This window comes from Trifolium pratense, linkage group LG5, assembly GCF_020283565.1.
Source record: "Trifolium pratense cultivar HEN17-A07 linkage group LG5, ARS_RC_1.1, whole genome shotgun sequence".
NCBI classification, from domain to species: domain Eukaryota; kingdom Viridiplantae; phylum Streptophyta; class Magnoliopsida; order Fabales; family Fabaceae; genus Trifolium; species Trifolium pratense.
Window position 1 is genome coordinate 51,879,395 of NC_060063.1, and position 24,629 is coordinate 51,904,023.

The window sequence follows — 24,629 nt, forward strand, 5'->3', positions numbered from 1 at the left end:
CAATTCTTAATTAATTTAGTTTTGTTGGTGCATTTGAGTTGCAATTTGAATTGTCAACGTAGTTACGTAGTTTAGGAATGACAAGTGTCGTTAGATTAAAGAAAAGGGAAGCAGTGTTGGTCCCGTGTTTCTGTCTTTGACAACTGGAAAGGACAATTTTAGTCCTTTCAATTTCATTACATTAACATAGAAAATTCCGAAAAACACATACAACATACGAGTCTCTTCTTCCTCTGTCCCCCGATCTACCAAAAACACTAATCACTGCATCATTCTACGCCATTACGATTCAACAACAACAACGTACATACATAATCATCTCGCTAATTACAATTTCACATTCTTAATTATCATCACAATTCCACAAGTACGTCCTTCCCTCTCTCTCTATCTTTTTCAACCATGTTAGCAAATCATTATTTATATATGTTTCAATTTTCTGTGTTTTCATTACATAACTTTTAATATTTGAATGTAATTATTGTTGTGACAAATAAATTTTTAAACATTATGGCACATTATGGCGTATGGTAGATTAATCAGTTTAATTATAGGTTAAGATTAATTGTTGATTTTTGTTATCTCAATATTGGGATTGAAAATATTTCGCCTATGAAGCATAAATCCAACCAAAAGTGATAAGGTAAGATTAATGCATATTGGTTTTAGCCTATGAAGCACAGATTAATGCATATATGATTTAATGTAATCATATTTGTCGATGTCTTGACATGTATCCCACTTCGAAACATGCCTAATCAGAAAAGTATCCGTGTTTCATATATGTTTTTAGCAAAAATTACATTTTTGTGCTTCAAAATCATATTTGTTGATGACTTGACACATGTACGACACTGGGACACGCCTAATCCGAAGAGTGTCTATGTTTCATAGGTTTTAGCAAAAATTACATTTTCAAGCTTCAAAAGATCACATTGTTGCCGTGATTTTGGGGGACTCAGTTGCCAATCCTAACATTCACTAATATATGTTCTTATAGCAATATGTAAATGACTAAACTTGTTACATTTTATCTAGCACCGACACTTTAAGATTAAAGACGTATTTGGTGTTGGAAACCGACATAGGCATGTTTGATGTGCAACATCGACACATGTGGTTACATTTGGATGTCCATGAGTTAGTGTCGTGTTTGATGTATGTGTCGGCACTTCAATGGTTATATTAATATCATTCCAATTTTCAAACAAGTTTTATATCATGGTTACATTGATATATGTTTTCATTGATTGTGCATAGAAATTCCTATTTTGATGACATAATAGATATTGTGTTGCATTGTCAATAGGTAACGTGCTTGTGGAGATTAGATAGAAACACCATGGGTTCAGAAAATGGTTTTAAAAGTGCACATGACAAACAACCTCTCTTTTCATTTGGATTGATATCTGATGTGCAATATAGCGATATTCCTGACGGTCGTTCGTTCCTCGGTGTTCCTCGTTACTATAGGCATAGCATTCTCGTGTTACAAAGAGCGGTTCAAAATTGGAATAATCATCGAAGACACAAATTTGTGATAAATTGTGGAGATATTGTTGATGGATTTTGTCCAAAAGATCGGTCTCTTAATACTGTAAAGAAAATTGTGGACGAATTCGACAAATTCAACGGACAAGTATATCATTTAATTGGAAATCACTGTCTATACAATCTACCTCGCAAACAATTACTTCCATTATTGAAGATAAATAATCTCGAAGGCCATGCTTATTACGATTTTTCACCCGTGCCCGGCTTTAGATTTGTAGTTCTTGACGGATACGATATAAGTGCTATTGGTTGGCCACAAGATCATCCAAGAACATTGGAAGCAATGAAATTTCTCAAAGAGAAGAATCCAAATGAAGACAAGAACAGTCCAACAGGTTTGGTTGGACTTGAAAGAAGGTTTCTTATGTTCAATGGAGGTATTGGTAAGAAACAAATGGAATGGTTGAATAATGTTCTTCAAGAATCAACAGAAATGAAACAAAAGGTTATGGTTTGTTGTCATTTGCCTCTAGATCCTAGTGCATCATCTAAGGAAGCATTGTTATGGAATTATAATGAAGTAATGAATTTGATACATAGATATAATTGTGTGAAAGTTTGTTTTTCTGGTCATGATCATAAAGGTGGATATTCCATTGATTCACATGGTATACATCATAGAGTTCTTGAAGCTGCATTGGAATGTCCTCCTGGTACAAATTCATTTGGATATGTTGAGGTTTATGATGACAAAATTTCACTTTATGGTACTGACAGAATGAAGAGTACAGACATGTATTTTAACACTCCTAATTTGAATTTATAGAAGGCCGGACAAAAATACGATATTGTACTCTCTTCATTCACGGCACGGATACTGAGGCGTGCAAAAAATATTAAAAAAAAAGCAAAAAATGTAACTTTGTATTTTTGTTAGAAAATTGTGCTTAAATAACATTTTTCATTGACTATATGTGTTGTTTTTTGTGAGACACTTTGTTACAAACATCAATTTTTTTCCTTGCTTCTTGGAAAGGATCAAGAAAGATAAATATGCAACACTAATAGGTAAGAGGATTGATTTTATCATCCAGAAAGGATTAGCCGCGCAACTTGTTACCCGTTTACCTCTCATTCAAATGTAATTATCTAAATATAAATATAAAGTTATGTTTGAGAACAATTGTTACAGGATTCTTATAGTATGATTTTTTGCTTGTGAAAATTTTGATTGCCATGTAAAACTAGTAGGATGTATTGCTTGAGGTATTGCCAATAAATTTGACATTTTTATTTTATTAATTTCAATAGGTAGAAGTTATTTTAAACGTAGAAGAAACATTTTCAATTTAAGTCAATTATAAATTTGTACAAGAATAACATTTTTTTTATATATAAATTTTCATTACACATTGAGGTGCTAGGCCCCAACTTTACAAGTCCATGCTCCCACTCATCCTAATCATATAGATATTGAATTATTTTATCATTCAATATCATTCCAATTTCCTTATATTATAAGTTTTGGTGGAGATGATGCTTTACATGATGTGAAATTTGCTAATATAAAAAACATGAATTTCAAATTTGCTTTTGAGAGGGGAAAAACATGTCCCTCAAGATTTATTCATGATTATGAAATATAACACAAAGCACTAAAACCAACCTACTATGAAATTTCCTTCTTTTTTTTGTAAAAGTCATAAAGTACTTTCATGTGTCACTCAAATTCAATCACTGCTTCTGTGACTTTCCCTTCCTCTTTTCAATATAGAAGAACACACCAAGGGACAAAACCGAGAAAGCACTGAAGCAAACAGAGGCAATATCAAGACTCGCGTGGCGTCCACTGATAGCGTTGATCTCAAACAAGTTACTACTCTTATTGGCATTTGTGCTTTGCCCGTAAGCCACTTGCACATCGTTGGCATCAAATGCATAGGCGCGTACGAAGTATGTGGCTTGAGGAACGTCTCTTTCGATCAACCACTCGAATGTATGAACCGTTTTGTTGGCAGCATCGTACGGCATTGCCACCATTTTGTGTTGGCAAGTCTTGTCCTTAGAGAGGTCATCCACCGTCTTTCTCCACGCACGGTCTAATTGGCTTATGTGCGCGTAGCACAACTTCAGTTTTATGGTTTTGTAGGAAGAGTCAGTTCCAGCTGGGAATGTCTTGTTTAGAGCCCATGTTCCACTGATTTTGTCTACTCCAGATAATAGAACTACATAGGTATTTCATACCAAAATTTGGTTTAGCTTCAAGGAGTATTTATAACAATATTAAACTCAATTTAATATTACTATTTTGGATTCAACTATAAGTCTATAAACCTAAAAAAAGTTGTAATGTTTGGCGGACCAAAATATCATCAAAGTTTAACCAATTTTACCTTATTTTAATGTTATTATTCTTAAAATATCGTTCAATAAAAGGTCACACGAGTCACATTTATTTAAAATTCTCAGCGATATTAAAAACCGTAAGACGACTGCCATTTAAAACATTTGTAAACAACACACATCCAATTCATAAAATCATGGATTAGCTTATTTTATGTTTAGAAGTACATACAAATCAAAATTATACCATTTTTGTAAAAGAAAAGAAAAAGTGGCTTTTTCTTAAAATTTATCATCAATCAAAATAAAACATGATCTATGTGATTCACCATACTCTATTTTAACTAGCATAATTCAATACAAGTTGCAAAGTCTTCTTATTCATTCAATAAACTTGATTTCATATAGTAAAAGAAGGGATTTTGCTAGTGTTTTATTTACCTTGTCCTTGCTTGGGAGAAGCTGTGACATCAAGAGTTCTTTTCAAGGAAGAAAAGAGAACCTTTCCATAACAAATTTGAGCTAAACAGCAAAGAAGAAGTGATGCTACCACAAGCCTATGTGCTGCCATACTCCAAACACAAAAGCACTTCTAAAGAAAAGTCAACTTGTGAGAGGGAGAAGACTTAAGAGAAAAGCAAATTTGGAAATTAATGCTAATTAAAATCTGAATGAAGATGCAATGATTCTAAACCATTTATATACAAAGCCCAACCCAAATAAAATAGTATGAAAATCTATGCAAATTGAGTTTTGACTTTGGCTAATGACACCTATTATTACAAGTCAAAAGGCCCAAATGCTCAAAATATTGACTAAAAAAATATTTGAAAGAGGAAAAAATAATGGACGGATCAAACAAGTTGTAGAGATGTCCCTTGATCATATAGAAGGGTCATCCTATTCAAAACTAATGCCAGCTTGTTGGAATGATGGAAATATGTTATAAGTTTAGGGATTAGGACATGTTAATTTGAAAAGATAAAGTTTTGTTGAGAAGTAAAAATAAAGCTATTGTTTTTAAATTATTTTTTTAAACGGTCAAAATTAATAATTAGGTGTTAATATTAATATTTTTCATTAAAATTAAGACCTGTAACTTTAGACTTTTAACTATTCAACTCCTTTAACCATCAGTTCAAATCAGCTGAACTACTCACCTCACCTTGTTTTTTTTTTTTTTGACGCTCCTCACCTCACCCTGTTTTTAAAATTGTTATATAATGTAGTTACTTTTTTTATTTATAAAATGTGTTTAATTTATTATTATTATTATTATTATTATTATTATTATTATTATTATTATTATTATTATTATTATTATTATTATTATTATTATTGTGATTCTATTTTCTTCCTGTTCTCATTTCCAAAAAAAATATAAAATTTCTTCCCGTTCTCAAGTGGTTGGAATTTTGTATGGACAGACGACTGTACATAAATCCATTAAATATTAAAATTCTTTGGATGAGTTGTTTGTCCCCATATTACCAACTTATATTTTTAGGGAGGATACCAAGGTGATGAAATTTTAGTGACTAAAAATTTTACCTTAAAGTGAATAAATGAAATGTTTGGGATTCGAACTCACAACTCCTGTATAATATACGTGATGTTCCTATCAACTGAACTAAACTCAAGGAAAAATAATTCAAAATATTTAACAAAAAGAAAAAAAAAATTGAATGTCATCTAAATCCATCTAAATTAAAGTACAATAGTCAATGAATAATTCCTTATATAATTGAGTTCTTATTCTTCCCTTCCCATTTGGGCGTAGGGATCTCTTTTGTTTTGTCCGTTATGTCTCGGAAAGGGCAAGCAGACAATATTTGTACAGGACGTCAGCCATAGCCGTACAGTTATAGAAAAGCCAAACACAAAGGGATCCCAATTTTATCTAAAAAAAATGGCATGTTTTGATCTATAAAAATTGAAACCATGCAATTTTTTTTTTGCTAAATTGCATCTTTTGTCTACTATGATTCAGAAAGTTGCGATTTTGGCCCTTTATGTTTCAAAATAGCAGTTTTGGCCCCCTATATTTACCCTTTTTGCAAAAGGTCAATTTTGATCAAGTTAATGCTAATGTGGCAAGTCACTTAAGTGACCTAACTGCCACATCAGCTTTTTTTGTCAATTTTTTTAATAGCTTTTATTTGTCAATTATAATTTTAAGAAGGAAAAAAAAGAAAGAAAAGGAAGAGTCACGTGACTTGCTAGTATGTACAGTGATTTCCTTCAACTGTTCCATGGTGATTTCATATTCATCGAAAAGGAGGGAGATTCATCTAAGCATGTATTAGTTATATTCATTGTGATAAACTAATTGAGTGATGTATTTTATTAATTCCAGATCTATTGTATTTTGAGTTTCAAAAACAATACTCCCTCCGTCCCAAATTTTTAGTGTTTTTAGCTTTTTAGTTTTGTCCCAAAACTTTAGTCTTTTTAAGAAACCAATGCACATTTAGTGATACTTTACTATTTGCACTCTTACAAAGTTAAAGCATTAATTAAATATATTTTCTCTTTCTTAATAAAGTAAGAGTAAAAATGACTTTACTTATTATTTCTTAATCTCCGTGCAAAACTTCAAAAGGACTAAAGTTTTGGGATAGAGGGAGTACTAAGACCATCTCCAATGGTAGTACCTATTAGGTACTTGTATAAGTACTTATTAGGTACTATCATTGGAGCAAAACTCATTGAGTACCTAATAGATACTACTTCTCAAATAGGTACCCCCTCTCTCCTCATTATAATATATTTTTTGGGACATACTTATAAAGATGTATTATTATTGATGAGATATAGAGTTATTAGTGTGACCGATTTAGAACATTTTAAGAGGTGCTGGGTTGGAGGGATTGAGTACTTTCATGTACTATTATTAAAAAATAATAAATGAGTGATGTGTAGACGTAGGATCCAGTTAAGTACTCAAATTTGGAGAGCTCCATTGTGGATGCTCTAATTTTTCCCTCTTTTAGTAGGCCCAACTGAAGAGGGAGAATGATCTATTGGTTAGTTGAAATAGTTAAGTTAGTTTGATAGTTAAGAGTTAAAGACGGAAAGGTGAGACATTAGTGACAAGGTGTAAATAATCGGATGCATAACAAAATAAAGAGAGGACATGGTCTTTGGTTTTGGTCTTTTTGAACTTGAATTTGGGAGGAAGATCCCAGGTTTTGGCACCAGGAGGAGATGGTATTCGTTCACATGAATATGTTTGGATTGGTAGTGAATTTTACAAGGATGACACTGTGATTTTGCTGAATACTTAGAAAATTGAGAAGTAGACATGTGACTCTTCCTTTTTTTAAAAAATAAAAATAAATTATAAGTGACAAAAAAAGACTAATGTGGCATTGAGTCACTTAAGTGACTTGTCACATTAACATTAACTTGGTCAAAATTGACCTTTTGTAAAAGGGGTAAATATATGGAGCCAAACCTGCTATTTCGAAATATAGGGGACCAAAATTGCAACTCTTTAAAACATAGGGGGCTAAAAGTGCGGTTTAGCATTTTTTTTAAACATGAAACCATTGCAATTTTATTCTCTACTATTTTTCAAAATTTTAAAAATTATTTAGTTATCCTTAAAATACTATAAAAAGTTTATTTATAAAAATTTAGAATTTTTTAAAATGAGAAGAATTAAATATGAATTTTTAAATTTCAAAAGATAAAGATAAAATTAACGAAAATCTCTACTTAAAAATTAAATTTTGAACTTTTTTTTTCTTCGAGAAACTTGTTAAAATGTCCTTAACATGTCTGCAAAATAATCATTGAAAGTTATACATTGGTTTAACAACAAGAACTAAAAGTACATGCATAATAATTTTATAAGACCAAGACATGCAACTTTTTTTTATAGGAACAAAAACATATTTAATCCGCCAACTTTAGTACTACATTTTATTTATATTAAAAAAATAAAAAAACAATGTAAATAGAATATTCATTTAACAAAAATCACCACTTACTCTTTAAAAAGTTATTCATTGGAGTTTCTTCCGGCTCCACTAAATTAGAATCCACACATAGTTTACACATATCCAACATTACACCATTCACTTGATAAGGAGGATCACAGTTCGATCCCGCATAATTACGATCGAGAGAGAGTTGAAATCACTTGATGTCAGAATTGACCCCAAATCAAATTAAACTGATGGTGGGAAAAAAAGACAAATATACTACTGAAAATAGCTTTTATTAAAAAAATTAACCTATCAAAAGATATCGTTCTATGCTACTGAAAAATATCTTCTAATAGGATTGGAGGGATTTTTTTCCCAAAATATACTTCTAGCCCCCTCTTATTTCCCGTAATACCCTCCTCTCAAAATTATTTCCCGTAATACACCTCTCATGAGACAAAATCTGACGACGCAGCAGAGGGGAAGGGTAGCGCCATTCAGAATGGCTCCATTGCCTTTGGGTAGCGCCATTCTGAATGGCTCCATTGACCAAGACTAATTTTTTTTGTCTTTTTCCTGTCGGGTTTGCATGCGCATGGGAGGGAGAGAATAACCGGGATAGTAAGCATCTTCTAAATTTTCATTGAAACGTTGAGTTCCCGTTGATTCAAATGGTTGGTCGTCGTAAATGAAAATTCTGCGAAATTTTCGTTTACGCGGAATTTTCATTTTCGCGGAATTTTCATTTACTCTAAATTTTCATTGAAACGTTGAGTTCCCGGTGATTCAAATGGTTGGTCGTTGTAAATGAAAATTCTGCGAAAATGAAAATTTCGCGGAATTTTCATTTACGCGGAATTTTCATTTACTCTAAATTTTCATTGAAACGTTGAGTTCCCGGTGATTCAAATGGTTGGTCGTGGTAAATGAAAATTCTGCGAAAATGAAAATTTCGCGGAATTTTCATTTACGCGGAATTTTCATTTTCGCGGAATTTTCATTTACGTGGAATTTTCATTTTCGCAAAATTTTCATTTACGCGGAATTTTCATTTTCGACGACAAACCATTTGAATCACCGGGAACTCAACGTTTCAATGAAAATTTAGAAAATGCTTACTATCCCGGTTATTCTCTCCCTCCCATGCGCATGCAGACCCGACAGGAAAAAGACAAAAAAAATTAGCCTTGGTCAATGGAGCCATTCAGAATGGCGCTACCCAAAGGCAATGGAGCCATTCTGAATGGCGCTACCCTTCCCCCCTGCTGCGTCGTCAGATTTTGTCTCCTGAGAGGTGTATTACGGGAAATAATTTTGAGAGGGGGTATTACGGGAAATAAGAGGGGGGTAGGGGTATATTTTGGGAAAAAAATCGATTGGAGGAGATTTGAATAGCATGAAAAGGTGGGGGTGGAGGAGAAGAGGGATTGTCTTAATTAAGGATAATCCTAATGCTAGTGTTAAGATTGTTAGACTTTCCGCCCATGTTTTTTTTATACTTTCCAAAAAAATTATTTTGACCTTGAAAAAAAATTCGGAACGTAGAAACTGGATTTTTTTTTGAAGTTTTTCTAGTGCAGATTCAGGAAAAATTTGATAAACAGAAACCAAAGTTTTTTTCAAGACAAAAAAAATTCGGTAAATAGAAACCGAAATTTTTATTGAATGACAAAAAAAGAAATCTAGAAGAGAAAAAAGAAACATAGGGGACCGAAAGAGAAGCTATCTACCAAGAGTCATCTTTGCTTGTTGCTTTGCTAGATAGGCCGCAAGGAAGCCCAATACAAATTGGTTTGAAAAGTCCTCCCTATGATTCTCTTTTCTCTCCAAATTTCTATTTTTGTCTTTGAATAAAAATTTCAAAATGCGTTTTTTGAAATTTTTTAGTTCAAATATTATTTTTAACGGCAAAAATAATTTAGAAAACTCTTTCCGAAGTTTTTATTCAAGGGTAAACATAGAAATTTGTGGGCGAAAAGAAAGTCATAGCGAGGAAAAAGAATTCTTCAATTCATTTAATCAAAAACACTCTTTTAATTTATAAAAATATGATTTTTAAATAAATTTTATTATTTTTAATTAAGTTATCATAATTTTTTTTTAAGCTAAAACAAATGCACCATAAAAAAATGAAACAAATTTGATGTTTCATTGACGACCCAATACTGATTATCTCCTCCTCCTCTTTCAAAAATCTATTTTCTACAAGATAAAATAAAATATACTAATTAAGAGCAAGACTATGGACAACAAGATTGAATTTCCAAGTAATTGATTTAGGACGTCCGATTTTTGACAGATGGCTAAAATCGTTTTAATTTATAAAAGGCTTAAATGCAGTTTTACCCCCCCTATTTTGAAAAATGCGGAATTTTACCCCCCCTATTTTAAAATGCGGAATTTTACCCCCCCTATTTTATAATTTGTTGGATTTTGCCCCCCCACCAAAATTTTGCATAAAATCTGCTTCTGAGCCTCATGTTCAAAGCTACGCACAGAACTCAATTTGGATCAATAATTCACCAAACTGGTACCGAAACGACCGCAATCGAGTTAGTTTTCCACAGAATCAAACTCCACTAAATTTGGAGTTACAAAGAGAGATTAATTACTGTTTTAGTGAAGGTCTGTTCAAATTAATTATCGTATGAAACTACCACTGGTATTCTCGTCATTCCTCTCACCCTGTAGCTCATTTTTTAATACTATTTACATGTATGGAAATCTAACGAAATTACCCTTGTTGGCATTTCAATTTCGTCGAATTTGGAGTTACGATGTGTTCGGTAGACAATGTTGAATTTGAAGATCACAAGTAGATTTCTGCAGAATTAGTAATTGGACAGACCTTCACTAAAACGGTAATTAATCTCTCTCTGTAACTCCAAATTTAGTGGGGTTTGATTCTGTGGAAATCTAACTCGATTACGGTCATTTCGGTAGCCTTTTGGTGAATTATGGATCCAAATTGAGTTGTATGCAAAGCTTTGAAGTTGTGACACGAAAGCAGATTTTTTGCAGAATTTTGGGGGACATACCTTCACTAAAACGGTAATTAATCTCTCTTTGTAACTCCAAATTCAGTGGGGTTTGATTATGTGGAAAGATAACTCAATTACGGTCATTTCGGTATCCTTTTGGTAAATTATTGATCAAAATTGAGTTGTGTGCGAAGCTTTGAAGTTGTGACTCAAAAGCAGATTTTTTGCAGAATTTTGGGGGACATACCTTCACTAAAACGGTAATTAATCTCTCTTTGTAACTCCAAATTCAGTGGGGTTTGATTATGTGGAAATATAACTCGATTACGGTCATTTCGGTATCCTTTTGGTAAATTATTGATCAAAATTGAGTTGTGTGCGAAACTTTAAAGTTGTGACTCGAAAGCAGAATTTTAGGGGGGGCAAAATCCAACAAATTATAAAACAGGAGGGGTAAAAGTCCGCGTTTTAAAACAGGGGGGGTAAAACTGCATTTAAGCCTTTATAAAATTGTATTTTAAACCTAAACCGTCTAATCTCAAATTAACGTTAGTGATTGATTATTAGATTAAACTGTATCATTATTTGACAGCAATGAATCTTCATATGAATAACCTCTTCGCATACTCAAGATCCCTCTCTCCATATTCTACAATTCCAACATTGGAACAGTTTTCTACAATAGATATTGATTTTAGATTCTATTGCAAATCACGTGGACCAATACATGAGCATTTCTCTAATAATTAATAATAACATCCTTAATCATCATTAATTCTAAGTTAGATACAAAGACAAACAATGGATAACAAGACAAATGCCGGCAAAATTCTTTCAGACATAGTCAAACTGATATTTACAATGTCTTTGTTTGTTCTACTAATCTTAAATTTTAATAACCCCTTTTATCATCCTCCTCGAATATTAATCTCTGAATTCACAAGTGAGCAAGACTAGTTAAGAAACAGAGAAATCAGTAATAGTGTGTGTGTGTTTGCGCGCGCCTCAATGGAGCGAAGATTTAACAGAGAAAACAAAAAAGGGACACTAAACCTACAAAAAAAGATGGCAGAAACACTAAAAAGAGAAGAACCACCACCTGACCTCACAGATTTCATGAATGATATGTTTTTTGGGACAGCAGACACTCATCAGAAAACCTATGATCTTACTGGTGGAGTTGGGATGAACATGGATGACGATGAAGAAGATGATGGATTTGATGACAGTACTAGAAGTAATAGTGCAAGGTTGACACAAGAATGGTTGCAAGAAGCACGACTTGTCGTTGCTTCTTCTCCTTCGCGTTGCGAATCTCCTGGACGCCTTTTAGGCTCCCCTCGGTTTGCATCACCCTCGAAATCATTGCTTCCTTCTTCTGATCGAACCGAGGCTCTTTCAAGGGCTAGGTCCGCCAGAAGGTAAGTAATATATATTTTTATGTCATTCCTACAATACACTCTCTCCGATCACTATTATAACAAAAAAAAAAAAACCACTTTTCAGGTTCATTCAATAAAATAACGTATCTGATCTATCAATGAACCTGAAAAATAGTTTTTTGTTTATAATAAGGAACCTGAAAATAATTTTTTCCATTGAATAACATGAAGCAGATTCAGAACAGTGGAAGGAATCAGTGATGAAATACTATCAAAAACAGCAAAACACACTCGCAACAAATCCGACACATTTGCTCAACCTTCATCAAATGATGATGGATCCCCGGCAACTGCAGTGCACAAATGGTTCTCCAACATCCTTAAATCCAACAACAACAACAATGACAGTAACAGTAACAATAACAATAACACGCAGCCACCTTCACCAGATTCTCTCCCTCCACGTCAGCCTCTTTCCAGAAAATCCCGCTTCCAAACTGAACCTTCCGGTGCAACTCACCCACAGGGAATCCAAGTTCCTAATTACAATTCTCGAAGAACTTTCAAGCCTTCTGCACCGTCGCCGGAGAATCCTAACCGGAGAATACCACCTACGTCGTTGGAGTCTCTACCTCTGTCTCCACCGAGGAACCTCGTGGAATCCGCTCACCGGAGAACTATATCGTCTTCCACATGCTCATGGGAGAAGATAGTACCTCCGGTGAAGTATTCCACGAAGGAAGAAGAAGAAGCGACGGAAGAGTATAGCCTCAACGGGTTTTTGAAAGAGCAGAGGAATTTGTTTCAGAGATTCTATAAGGGAGAGCTTAGTTCAAATGTCAAAATCAAAATCGTGCTTTCTGGGCATTCAAACAGTGAGTGAAAAATTGAATTTTGTTTTCTTTATTTGAGTGATTGTGGGAGTGTTGGAAAGTGATGATTTTGTGTGTGTGTGTGTGGTGTAGGTACGACGTCGATGGTGGCGGCTATTTGTCATGCGTGGTTATTGGGTTATAGACAGAAAGAGAATGATGAAGGTGGAAATGAGAGAACGGTGGTGGTGCCTGTGATGAATGTGAAGAGAGGTGATATGTGTAAGCTCAAGCAAGCTGCATGGCTCTTTCATCATGCTGGTCTTGATGCCACTTCATTGCTTTTTACTGATGAGGTTAATTTTCTTCTTTTCGTTTTTCATAATGTTGGTTTTTAGACTTTGGACACGACACTGACATGCAAATATCGGTAATAATTTAAACCACATGTGTTAGCATGACTCGCGTCAACACCAGATACATTTTCAATTTGAAGTGTATGTGTATCTTATGATTGGTTTTGTAATTGGTTGGATTAAAAGCAGAAATTATGTGTATCTTATGATTGTAGAGTAACTAATCCATGACAACCTTGATAGTTAGTTTTTTTTTTGTTTACAATGTTGGTAATGAGGATCATAATACTCAAATCTCTCACCACAAGACCAAACCTAGTGGCTTACCTTGATAGTTAGTTTTGACAGTTAGAAAATCTGTTTTGAGTAGTTAGGTAGTTATTCAATTACTTAGCTAACAAGTCATTGCTTATAAATAGAGTTGTAGTCATTTTTGTTTTCATGTCTAATGAAGAAGTGATTGCACCAATATCTCTCTCTTTTATCCATTCTTTTCATTCTTGTTTGATTGCTTAATGTGCAAGAAGGCCATGGTTGCGCCTATAATCTGAAGCAACATTGTTGCGCCTATGTTGCACCAATAATGACCACTTGAAGATGTTTGAAGGACATTGTGTATATATATAATAGTAAGCTTTTACTTTGTTTGTTTACAGGTGGACATGGAAAGCCTTTTGATGACTGGTAAACTGAGCGTCCTCATGGTTGGACAAGATATCTTAAACGCAACTAACGAGGTTGGTTCATATGACTACTTGATGAATCTGAAAATCAATTTTGAAAACAAGTTTGATGCAAATTTCCAAGTCAATGTGCAACATGCATTGGAATTAATTATGTACGTCTTAATTTGTTCTCCATAGGTCGGATCTCAATGCACCGTTCTTACTGATAATTACTGTGAGGATGCATATGATCTACTTCAGAACTCTGTGTTGAAGAAACTATTGGTAAATAAACTCATTGTATTCCAAGTTAATTTTTCCATAAGTACTTTTTGTACTATTTAGAATAAGATTACTCTATGCTTATATATTATTTTTCAGCTTGCTGGTATTCTGCTAGACACACAGAATCTAAAAGCTTCTGCATCGGTATCGATGACAAGAGATGCAGAGGCAGTGCAGCTGCTATTGGTTGGCTCAGCCCCAAACTACCGATATACTTTATTTGATCAGTGTAAGGTTTATGTTTCTTCATACATTTTCAATTGAGAATTAGTTTATTGATAATCAAGTTCTATGTATTAAGTTCTTTTTGGTTCCTTGAAGTGATGCAAGACCAACAATCTTCTTCTTTTGTCGAAGCTTTGAACCATAACTATTGGAAGCCCCCTGAAGAAAGTAAGTATCTATGTCTATAATCTTTATCAATTTCTCTGTATAGATACTATTAGCTGCTTTGACCTTTGCCTCTGGCCGCGTTATTTTGAATCTTTTCTTGTAAAGTTGTTATTGAAATTGTGAAATGCAACTTTCCTGATAAATGTTTCTGTGTCCTGAAATTTCTTGAGGTTCTATGCATTTTTGTGAGTGTTTGTTTTGATAGGCTAAATGAATTAAGATGTGGCTCTTAATTTGAAAATTCAACCATGTTACATTACATCCACTGAAGCTTTTTCTTTAGAATATGCATGGATTAAGGCTGGATTCTTTCAATTGAAGGATTTTACATGGAATGTTCTAAAAGGCGGCAGTGTTCTTATTAATCTTTTAAAATTCTTGTGGCAATATGTAATATTTCTCTAACTCTATTAGGAGCATAACCCTAAAGGGACAATCCAACCAAAAGATCTAGTCTATGAGATAGTAGAACCCTTTTGCTTATAGCTTCACTTTTTTAAGTGAAACTCCCTAATACAGGACTCCTGAGGATACACAACCGTTCAAGAGCCTACGTTTTGGAAAACTTTCCTTCACGGCACTTCACTCGAAGTCAAAGAGTCCTTTGGCTAATAAATCTCACTTTTTAGATGAGATTCACCTATGTGAGACTCCTAGCAATGCACCACCATTCAACAGCCGGCGCCCTTGACAGCTTTCACTCCACAATACTTCACTCAGTTTTTTCTAGTTAGAACCCTCATCGATCGGAACCCTTCATGAGTAGTCATTTTCAAGAATTCAAACCTCACAATGAAAGCACCAAATGTTAGGAGCATAAGCCCAAAGGGAGAACCTAGCCCAAAAGACTAGTATATTTGATGAGACTGAGAGAACCCCTTGACTAATAAGCCTCTCACTTTTTAGGCGAGACTTTCCATTGTGGGAGTCCTAGTAATGCACCACCCTTTGAGAGCTGGAATCCATGGCATCTTCCACTCCACAACACTTTGCCCGCTGACACTTCATTCGGTTAAAATCCTCCACCAATCAGAACCCTTCAAGAGTAGCCCTTTATTAGAAGTCAGTTTTCTCAATGAAAACAAAATATTAGAAGCATAATCCAAAAGAGGACTGGAGAGCTCAACTTAAAAGAATAGTCTATTAGGTTGGAGAACTCCTTGACTTGTACGGCTCAATATAAAACACCTACTTTTCAATTGCAGAAAGATTAAATTGAACAGCATTTCATTATCATAGATTTAGAACTTTATTTTGTTAAAGGTACCACAAAGATAAATTCATGCTCATAACAGAATAGTTACTGTTAGCCTATATGATTAAAAATAGCAGTTTTCTATAGTTTTGAACAATATAATATGTTCACAATTGCTTTCCTTTATTTTTGTGTAATCATAGGTGACAAAAATAATGAAGGAAACATGAAGCATAAAGTTCGCGAGAGAAAATCAAGCTCATCTGAACGTCAAGCTACTACGACTAAGCCAAGTTCAAAATCAAATTCCATAGACACAAAAGGTATATTTTGAACTGATGATTTGATAAACAAGTTCCATGAAAAATATTTATAGCAAGTCTATTTTACATTGTTCCAACTATAAATTTGGTTACAACACTTATCTTTGCAGTAAAACTTGCAACGCCGATTTTGCAATCTCCTAGTCCAGCAGCATCATCAAATGCAGAAAAGGTATCCTCTAGTGGGAAAAACAAATTTTTCTTGGCAAGATGGTTTGGATTTGGCTCAAAATGAACTTGAAATCCCACATTTATACAAATGCAACTTAATTTTTGCAAAATTCTATACAAAACAACAAATAATAATTCAATTCTAAATCCTGTCCGCGTTTTTCTCTTGATGCTTGTTCTCGAAAATATACATGGGTCAAGTTAGGATTTGGATTCCACACAGTAACTGTGTGACGCGATTATTGATTTTGACCGTCCTTATGCGGATTCTATATGTATAAGCTTGCAAGTTGCAAAGCCATTGTCACTTTTATAGTTATTTATTAAATTAAATTATTATTGTTATGACATTTGTGATGAAGAATACATATGGGACTACCAAATATTTTTCATTGGTAAATCCTTCAAGCTTCCTCTCTATTATTGATTTTGATGTTGATGAAGATCAAGTATCTTCCTCTTGTCTCATGAATTATGGACTCCTTAATTTATTTTTTTTGAGTTTGATTTGACCTCTATCTAACAAATCTGCTATTAATTATCTGCTACAAATGTTGCTGTCACTCTATTAATGTACATGTTTATGGTGCATGCATGGTTTTGTATCTTAAAAACGAAAACTTCACTATGCAATGCATGTAGCATTCAATTGTATTGAGATGAGATTTTATTTTTATAGGCCTCTACTAAAGTATAGTTAGGCCAAGAAATTCGCTCTTTAGGCCTACCATATCGCTCACAGGCCCCCAAAAATTTCAAATTTGCCCTTCAAAATGATTCCAAAACCTACTTTCCAAATTCGCTATGCTTCGGAAGATAGCTTCTGAAGCTTCCGAAGGTTATTTTATGCCTAATGAATAATATGAAATGGATTGGCATGACCTGACAGTGTGCTCCTTCTTAAGGTCTCAAGTTCGATTCTCTCTTATGCCAATTTGGATGGACTAGTTTAGCTTATTCAAAAAAAATAAAAATGGGTTGGCATGACCAATATGAATAAGCACCGACTTGGCTGCCATATACACATTTTAGTATAGACTGTATTCCCATTTTCTACCCAAAAACCATCCTTTCGGAAGATAGTTTCTCAAATCTGGCGCTTTTATATTTTCCGAACCTTTTGAACTTAACTTCCAAACCATTTTGAAGGAGCAATTTTTAATTTTTGGAGGGCCTATGAGCAATCTGAAGGTCTAAAGAGCAAATTTCTTAACCCAATGTAAGAACATTTTTTGGTCATGATCTGAGCACAACATTGGACCAAAAAATAGTCATATATTTGGGCCTTAACTGTTGTCTATTTAGAATCCAACTTTTCGCATCCCCTGGAATGTCTCAGTCACCCCCTGAAATGACCAAACTAACCCTCTCGCTTTTTAGGATGCGAGCACTTTTTTGCACTCTAAGTAACGAGTGACAATATTTTTAACTCAAATCCAATGTATGCGCACCCCCTAAAATAAAAAAAAAAATCATGAAAAAAGAAGTTCGCATTCTAGAATGCGAACTTTTTTTTTTCATTCTAGGGGATCGGACGTCGTGTTTGAGTAAAAATATTATCGCTCGCTATTTAGAATGCGAACTGAAACTCAGTTCGCTACATAGGATGCAAACCGAAGTACAGCTCGCTATTTAGAGTGCGAAATCAATTTATATTAATAGCAATTGAGCATCAACAAGGCTACAGTTGTGCATACAACAGTTACACGACAGCACAACAACAATTACACCTTATTACCTTAATTAAAATACTAGTCATTTATGTCAAAATATTTGCTATCGATTGTAACATATTAGGAAGTTTTGTTTATTTCCTTATACAATCACACTAATAGGTGGTTTGTCGGTTTGTATCTATATAATACACCTTGTATCAATTACTCAAATCAATACAAAAAGTCAATTCTATATATGTACATGTAATCTCTCGATATTAATACAATTTAATTCATAGTATTATTGCCTTATAAGATGAAGGGATAAAAAAAAATTGATTTTTACAAAGTGAACCAGTTCGCATCCTAGAAAGCGAATTATAGCGTTCTAGTTTTGCAATTTTACAAACTCGTGTCCTAAGTAGCGAGAGGGGTAAAATGAGATTTTCAAGGGGTGACCATGACTCAAGGGGTGCGAGAAGTAGGATTCGTCTATTCTCCATCAAAACACAAACAAAAGTGTGCATGTTTATTTTGTAAAAAAAAAATATTTAAAAAAATTGTGTTAATTTTATATACTATATAGTAACAAAAACATAATAGACTCTTGAAATAAATAATTGTATGTATTTTTTGGAAACCATGAATGAAAATGGATAAAAGTTATTTCATTATTTCAAATAATGCATCATCCTAGTTAGTATTTCATCATCTCTCTATCACAATATGGTCCCCTTTAAAAATCTAACATCTTAATTAGCAAGTTAAAATTAACACAAACTTTAAGAAATAAAAATAGCAAATATTTTCACTTTGAAAGTACTATACTTCTAAGAAGAACATTGTCAAAAAAGAAAAAGTTTGAATGATATGTGAGAAATTAATCTATCTAATGACGATAAAACTAGTAACTGGCCATACCCATCCAAGTTCCCCATGCTACCTTTCTTGCACCATTCTTGCATTATTTTTTTTGAAGTTTGAACCATTCTTTACACATTAAAATTAAACTATCATTTTATGAAACCTTAAAAAATAGATTGATGGACTTAACCAGCTAAGCAATAATATATTTTTGTTGACAAAATCTAAGCAATAATGTTGACAACCATACATACAGATAATCCAACTACTAGTTGAAGAAAAAAATGTATCAATATGAATATCCGTGAGATTCACATACATAGATTATTGCATTCTTATTTACAAAAATACTCCAATTTATACCAACATATATATTTATAGTTCAATTACCAAGATTAGATCAACAAAGAACATTTCCAATTTGTGCAAATTCTTGGTGTAGATGTAGATAGCTCTATATGGAGAATTATTAAGCATGTGACACATTCTATCTTGTTTTGCAATTATGTATATCTTTGCTCAATACCAGCTGTAACTAACTCCCAAACCCATTTTGGCCCCACTTGCCTTTTTTCAGTTTTCATTTGTCATCATCTTTCAATATGCATCCTCACTCACCATTCCATTATTTTTCCATAATTTGGTCACCCATTTCATTTTCCAACCTTATTTTGCCGGATTTGATTAGGACTATTGAGTACTACCTGATAAGGACCTCGTTGATAGATAATCTGTAACTTTTTAGGTCTTTCCTGATTTTAGTGAACTATCAGGTAACTACTACATCCGTAATTTTGAGGTCTATTATGACTTTAGTGAACCATCAGGATCCAACGCGCGCACTTAAACTTTTTTTTTTATTAAGAAAGAAAGGAAAAAAATACTAATTGATGTGACCCTTTTTTTTCATTCAACCTTCCAAGCATAAAGAAACAAACAAAACTCAGATGAACCACTAACACTAAATCCTTCAACTGATTCAACACTCCTAGCTTGAATTGATAAAGGAGAAGATGAACAAGAAGAAATAGTAGATGACAAAATTGGTTTAAAAATAAACAAAGCATGTTTTAAACCAGGACTAAATAACCAATCATGAACATCCCAATAAACTTCAATTCTCATTTTACTTAGATGAACTGATTCATTACCTCTAAATTTCCATTGCAAATGTTTCACATGAATCACCAAATGACCATCAATTCTTATCTCCATTTCTGGTTGAACATGAACTGATCCAACAACAACAGATTCACCACCATTTCCATTTCCTCTATTCTTGCATTCAATTGAAATCTCATGCCATTTACCTTTCTCATGAAACTTAGCTCTTGTTGAGAATTTTTTCTTACCAAAAATATGTTCTTTTTTTGAAACCAATATTGGATCAATAAGTGCTGGTCTACAACCTGTTCTTCTATAAGCATCTTTTTTAAGATCACCAAGAAGAAGAACAACCTCTTCATCACAAACAACAGCTACATAGTATTCTGAAGTTGGTTCTGTTTCACCATTGAATTTAGCAGCTTTAAGGTCCCAGAAAATATCAACTGCTTTATTACCATCTACTAGAAACTTCTTTGATCCTTGTTTTCTCCAAAAATACCATGGTTTTAGTTCAATCTTGCAGGTATATTGAGCTTCTCCTTCTGGACCTTCTAATGATATTGATAGCCCATGAAGTAACAGATTTTTGCACCATGTGATTGTTATCAAACGACAATGATCGGCTACTTTTGTTCGGTATACTGACATGTAAACACTTTGCCCCGAACGAGCCACGCCCACGCCGCCTACGTGATCATCATTTAGCTTCTCAGCTGATGAAAAGCAAGAAGGTATACTGATCGAGTCTTGCATCATTGTGATTTTTGATATTGTAGGCGATCAATATTTTTATTGCGGATGCAATAAAAACGGAGATATAAAAAACTTTGATGTCGCGACTTAGGTTGCAAAAGCAGCCTAATTGAAAAAGTTCTGATAAAAATATTATAGAGAATCGCAATCAAATGTGATCGATATCACATCAAAAACCTTGATGTCGCTACTCAGATTATAAAGGAGGTTAGAGTTGAATAGGGCAATTTTGTAGAGATGAGAAGTGGAAAATGAGAGAAAATAGATTTGTTAGGAAATTTAATTTAAAAAGTACTTGTGAAGAGAGTGAGAGGGTGAGAGATCTTAGTCACAAGGTGGATGAATGAATGAATGATAGATGGTGCCAGAGGTGATTTTGGAAGCATTATTAATTGGAATTAAAAACATTTATTTTCCAATCTGGCAGTGAGTGAAAGTGAGTGAAAGAACAACTATTTTTATATATTTATTATACATTTCTTTATTCAGTATCTCTCATTTATTTTTATTTCTTTAAATCAGATTATTTGCATATGTAAACGCCGAAATTAACTCAATGAGAGTTTTGTAAAATTTAAATGGACGATAAATTATTTTAAGAATTTTAACATTGTTGTATATTCAAATTCGAATTGCATTCAAGATTTTGATTAAACTAAAAGACATTTGTATCGTCTCACCTGATTTTTTTTTTAGCAAAACATGTACCACTACGCACAACTACAAAGATTAATCACTCATATTTTGTTGAATTCAAATGAATGATAGACTCTTCTTAAGTTGTATAATCATTCAGGGATCGCATCTCGTCTGAAAGTTGTTGGAATATTAGTATGTCTCATTTAATTGTCACTTTTTTTTTTTGTACATAATTGAGACCTTTTTAAATTATCTTTTTATAATTGGGGAGGGTTAAAATTTACCTTTTTAAGTTGAAACTTTAATCTGTACCAACTTTTTAGAATCCAAGGTTGCTTTATTTATATATACTACTAGTATATTCAAAAGTGCTTACTTCCAGGCAATTTGATGCATAGAAGCCATTTTTCATCAGATTTGGTGTATAGATTTTCACAAACTTAGGAATACATTTAATATTTATTCATCACATGATATGGTCAAAATAATCAGTCAAAACTGTTAGGGAAAAAAGATCCACTGTAGTTGTGAGCTATCCGATGCAAAGGTCTCATCATATTTTCTTTCTTGTTTGAAAGTATCCCCTTAATACCATTGCATGTTACTTTTAATTAAAAAAAGTGGCTTCTAAGTACACAATTTACTGAATTTAGGGTTAGTTGGAGTGGATGAATCAGAAATGATAAAGATATCAATAGTTCGATTTCGACCTACAACATAATATTAATTTTTGCTGTTTAGAAAGGCAAAATGTACACATTAACAAGATAAAATTCAATTGTGATGGTGTTTGCGAAGGAGGTGGAGAGTTTTCAGATTGTGGTCGCTTTTTTCGATGGAAATAGGGATGGCAATGGGTGTCCATGGGTGCGGGTTTGACACTTACCAAACTCACACCCGAAATCATCACCCAAACCCAAACCCAAACCCAAAGGCTGTTCGGGTGACAAAACAACACCCACGCCCACACCCATTGGGTTTGGGTTTTTTCCACCCAAACCCAAACCCGCAGCACATTTGAAAATAATTTGCAAATTTAAGAAATTAAATTCCAACATAGACTTTGAATTAAATTACAACTAAAATTAAGGTCTTCAAAGGAAATTCAAACATAGACTTTCAAGAAATTACAATATAGACTTTCAATAAATTAAATTACAACTAAAATTTAAGGTCTTCCAAGGAAATTGAGGGAGACTATGGGGGTAATTAGGTAATTATAAAATATTTCGGGTGGGTGTATGGGTTTCGGGTGTGGGTTTGACTGATACCAAACCCACACCCATATTATCGGGTGTCACCCGAACCCAAACCCAAACCCAATCAAATCGGGTTTCGCCCGTTGACTTGGGTTTGAGTTCGGGTGGGTCTCTCGGGTTTGGGTTTTTAATTTTGCCATCCCTAGATGGAAAACTGATGAAAGACTATGTACTTTAAGAAGACCGGTGTGTATGACGTCTTTCACACTGAGTTGTGGGACATATATCTAGGCTTGTATATTGCTTGGAGGGAGCGTATTCCACAACTCATTGTGGAAAGTGACTCCAAAATTCTCACTAATATGATTACGGATAATTGCAAGTTCAACAGAGCGGTTCCCACATTAGTGGGCGTATTCGAAATTTGTTGGCTTTGAATTGGAGTGTCAAGTTTTGTCATACTTGGAAAGAGTGTGATCATTGTACTGATTGACTTGCTAACTTTAGCCTCTCATTAGATTCTTCAGTTTGTGTTAGAATGAAGACTTTTTCTAGTGAGCTCTGTAAATTTATTTTTGATGATTTTTCTGGAGCTTGCATGCCTAAAAATGTTCGTTTAGTTTCTTAATTTAATTTGGATTTTTTTGTCTCAATAAATAGACAAAGCACTTCAGACGATTAACATTGAAGTGAAGCATTTATGTAGTGTTGGTTAGAGTTTTGACGGTTAGAGAATCATTCATTTGTATGTTATTTCTAAACAAAATTATAGTTATGGAAAAAAAATGAAAGGGAACCTCAGATAAAAAAAAAAAATAGATAGATAGAAAGTTACAAAGAGTATGTTTTGATCGGCTAGAAAATAACGGATTGGACGTGATAATTTCAGTTATGTTGTATTTGATATTAATTAAAATTGTTTTTGCGATTGGATAAACTGAGGTCAAAAGACTGAACAAAAATTGTAATTATCGTCACTACTTGACAACTTTTAACAAGTGTGTTCTATTATATGCACTATTTTTCCTAGTACTTATCTTTTCTAGCAAGTAACCATCTAATTGTGCTGACTAATTTCTGAGATTATTATAGATTGAATAGCTAATTAAAAGTTTTTTTTTAACGGAGCTAATTAAAAGTTAATTAACATCATATAATAAAACTGCATTTGATATTTGTGATGACATTAGGTAATTTAGCTACCTTAATTGTTCACGTACTTTGTATTAAAGAAAAAACTGTCTACATACAATTGGTAAGTGTTCCAACTGTTTCATACTTAAAAAATCGAAAGGTATATTATTGTTTGGTTGGTATTTCTCTAAAATAATAACATACCTCTAACATTATTCAAAAGAAAAAAAATATTGTATTCTACATGGATGCGGTGTAGTTGTGTCAGGATTGAGGGCTTCATTGATGCTCAACATTTTTTCATGTGAATACATATCATATTAGTGGTTTATATATATTTTATTTTTTCTCTATAAAAGTTTAGGATTAAAGAAATGATGATAGTAGTTCACAAATCCTAACTCAACTGACAGAAATGTCGAAATTGCTAGGTAGGACGTCACGATCGGGGTTCGAACTTCAGTCACTTCATTTTGTGTGTGTGAGTTTTAAATAGTTTTGTCATTTCGTCTATGTACCAAAAGAAAAAATGATGATACTGCCCTTGATGTCTCTATAATTTCTCATCATTTTTCTGTCTCTCACTCATTCTTATTTCTTTATTTTTATTTTCATTTTCTTTCTCCTCACTCACAAAATCATAGGAACAATGGAAATCTCGTGAATCCATTCATGCCTCGTCATCTAGCGAAACCACAGTCAAGGGAATGGGGAATCAGCGGGAAAAGAAGACCATGTCCAACTTTGTGAAATGACTTTTAAGGTAAAAATTACCTCTACTTTATAAACACATATTCAGGTTATCTCGCAACCGATGTGAGACTTTTTAATACAAACATTTGTTCAAAATAATAAGTTCATTTTTTTATTCAAAAGTTACCTCTTTTGTTTCTTTAAATAATATCCTAATAGCACTTATCAATATTTTCCAAAATATAATATAAGT

The 24,629-nt window shown here is 33.3% G+C and overlaps 4 protein-coding genes across 4 annotated transcripts; 2 read left to right on the plus strand and 2 right to left on the minus strand.

Moving 5' to 3' along the window:
• The first annotated feature begins 203 nt into the window (after positions 1–203).
• LOC123884721 (manganese-dependent ADP-ribose/CDP-alcohol diphosphatase) lies at positions 204–2,338 on the plus strand. Its single transcript, XM_045933886.1, has 2 exons — positions 204–367; positions 1,310–2,338. The coding sequence occupies exon 2, from the start codon at positions 1,343–1,345 to the stop codon at positions 2,318–2,320; it is 978 nt and encodes a 325-aa protein (XP_045789842.1). The 5' UTR covers positions 204–367; positions 1,310–1,342; the 3' UTR covers positions 2,321–2,338.
• A 521-nt stretch (positions 2,339–2,859) lies between these two features.
• LOC123887044 (high-affinity nitrate transporter 3.1) lies at positions 2,860–4,736 on the minus strand. Its single transcript, XM_045936318.1, has 2 exons — positions 4,279–4,736; positions 2,860–3,719 (listed from the first exon to the last, which is right to left on the minus strand). Exons 1-2 carry the CDS (start codon positions 4,406–4,408, stop codon positions 3,229–3,231), a joined length of 621 nt encoding a protein of 206 aa, XP_045792274.1. The 5' UTR covers positions 4,409–4,736; the 3' UTR covers positions 2,860–3,228.
• Positions 4,737–11,815: 7,079 nt separating this feature from the next.
• LOC123886876 lies at positions 11,816–16,516 on the plus strand. The gene is made up of 9 exons (XM_045936150.1): positions 11,816–12,171; positions 12,367–13,007; positions 13,098–13,300; positions 13,957–14,037; positions 14,164–14,250; positions 14,347–14,479; positions 14,572–14,643; positions 16,042–16,161; positions 16,272–16,516. Exons 1-9 carry the CDS (start codon positions 11,816–11,818, stop codon positions 16,394–16,396), a joined length of 1,818 nt encoding a protein of 605 aa, XP_045792106.1. The 3' UTR covers positions 16,397–16,516.
• Positions 16,517–19,141: 2,625 nt separating this feature from the next.
• On the minus strand, positions 19,142–21,307 carry LOC123887115. The gene has a single exon (XM_045936406.1). The coding sequence runs from the start codon at positions 20,712–20,714 to the stop codon at positions 19,758–19,760; it is 957 nt and encodes a 318-aa protein (XP_045792362.1). The 5' UTR covers positions 20,715–21,307; the 3' UTR covers positions 19,142–19,757.
• Between the last annotated feature and the right edge of the window lie 3,322 nt (positions 21,308–24,629).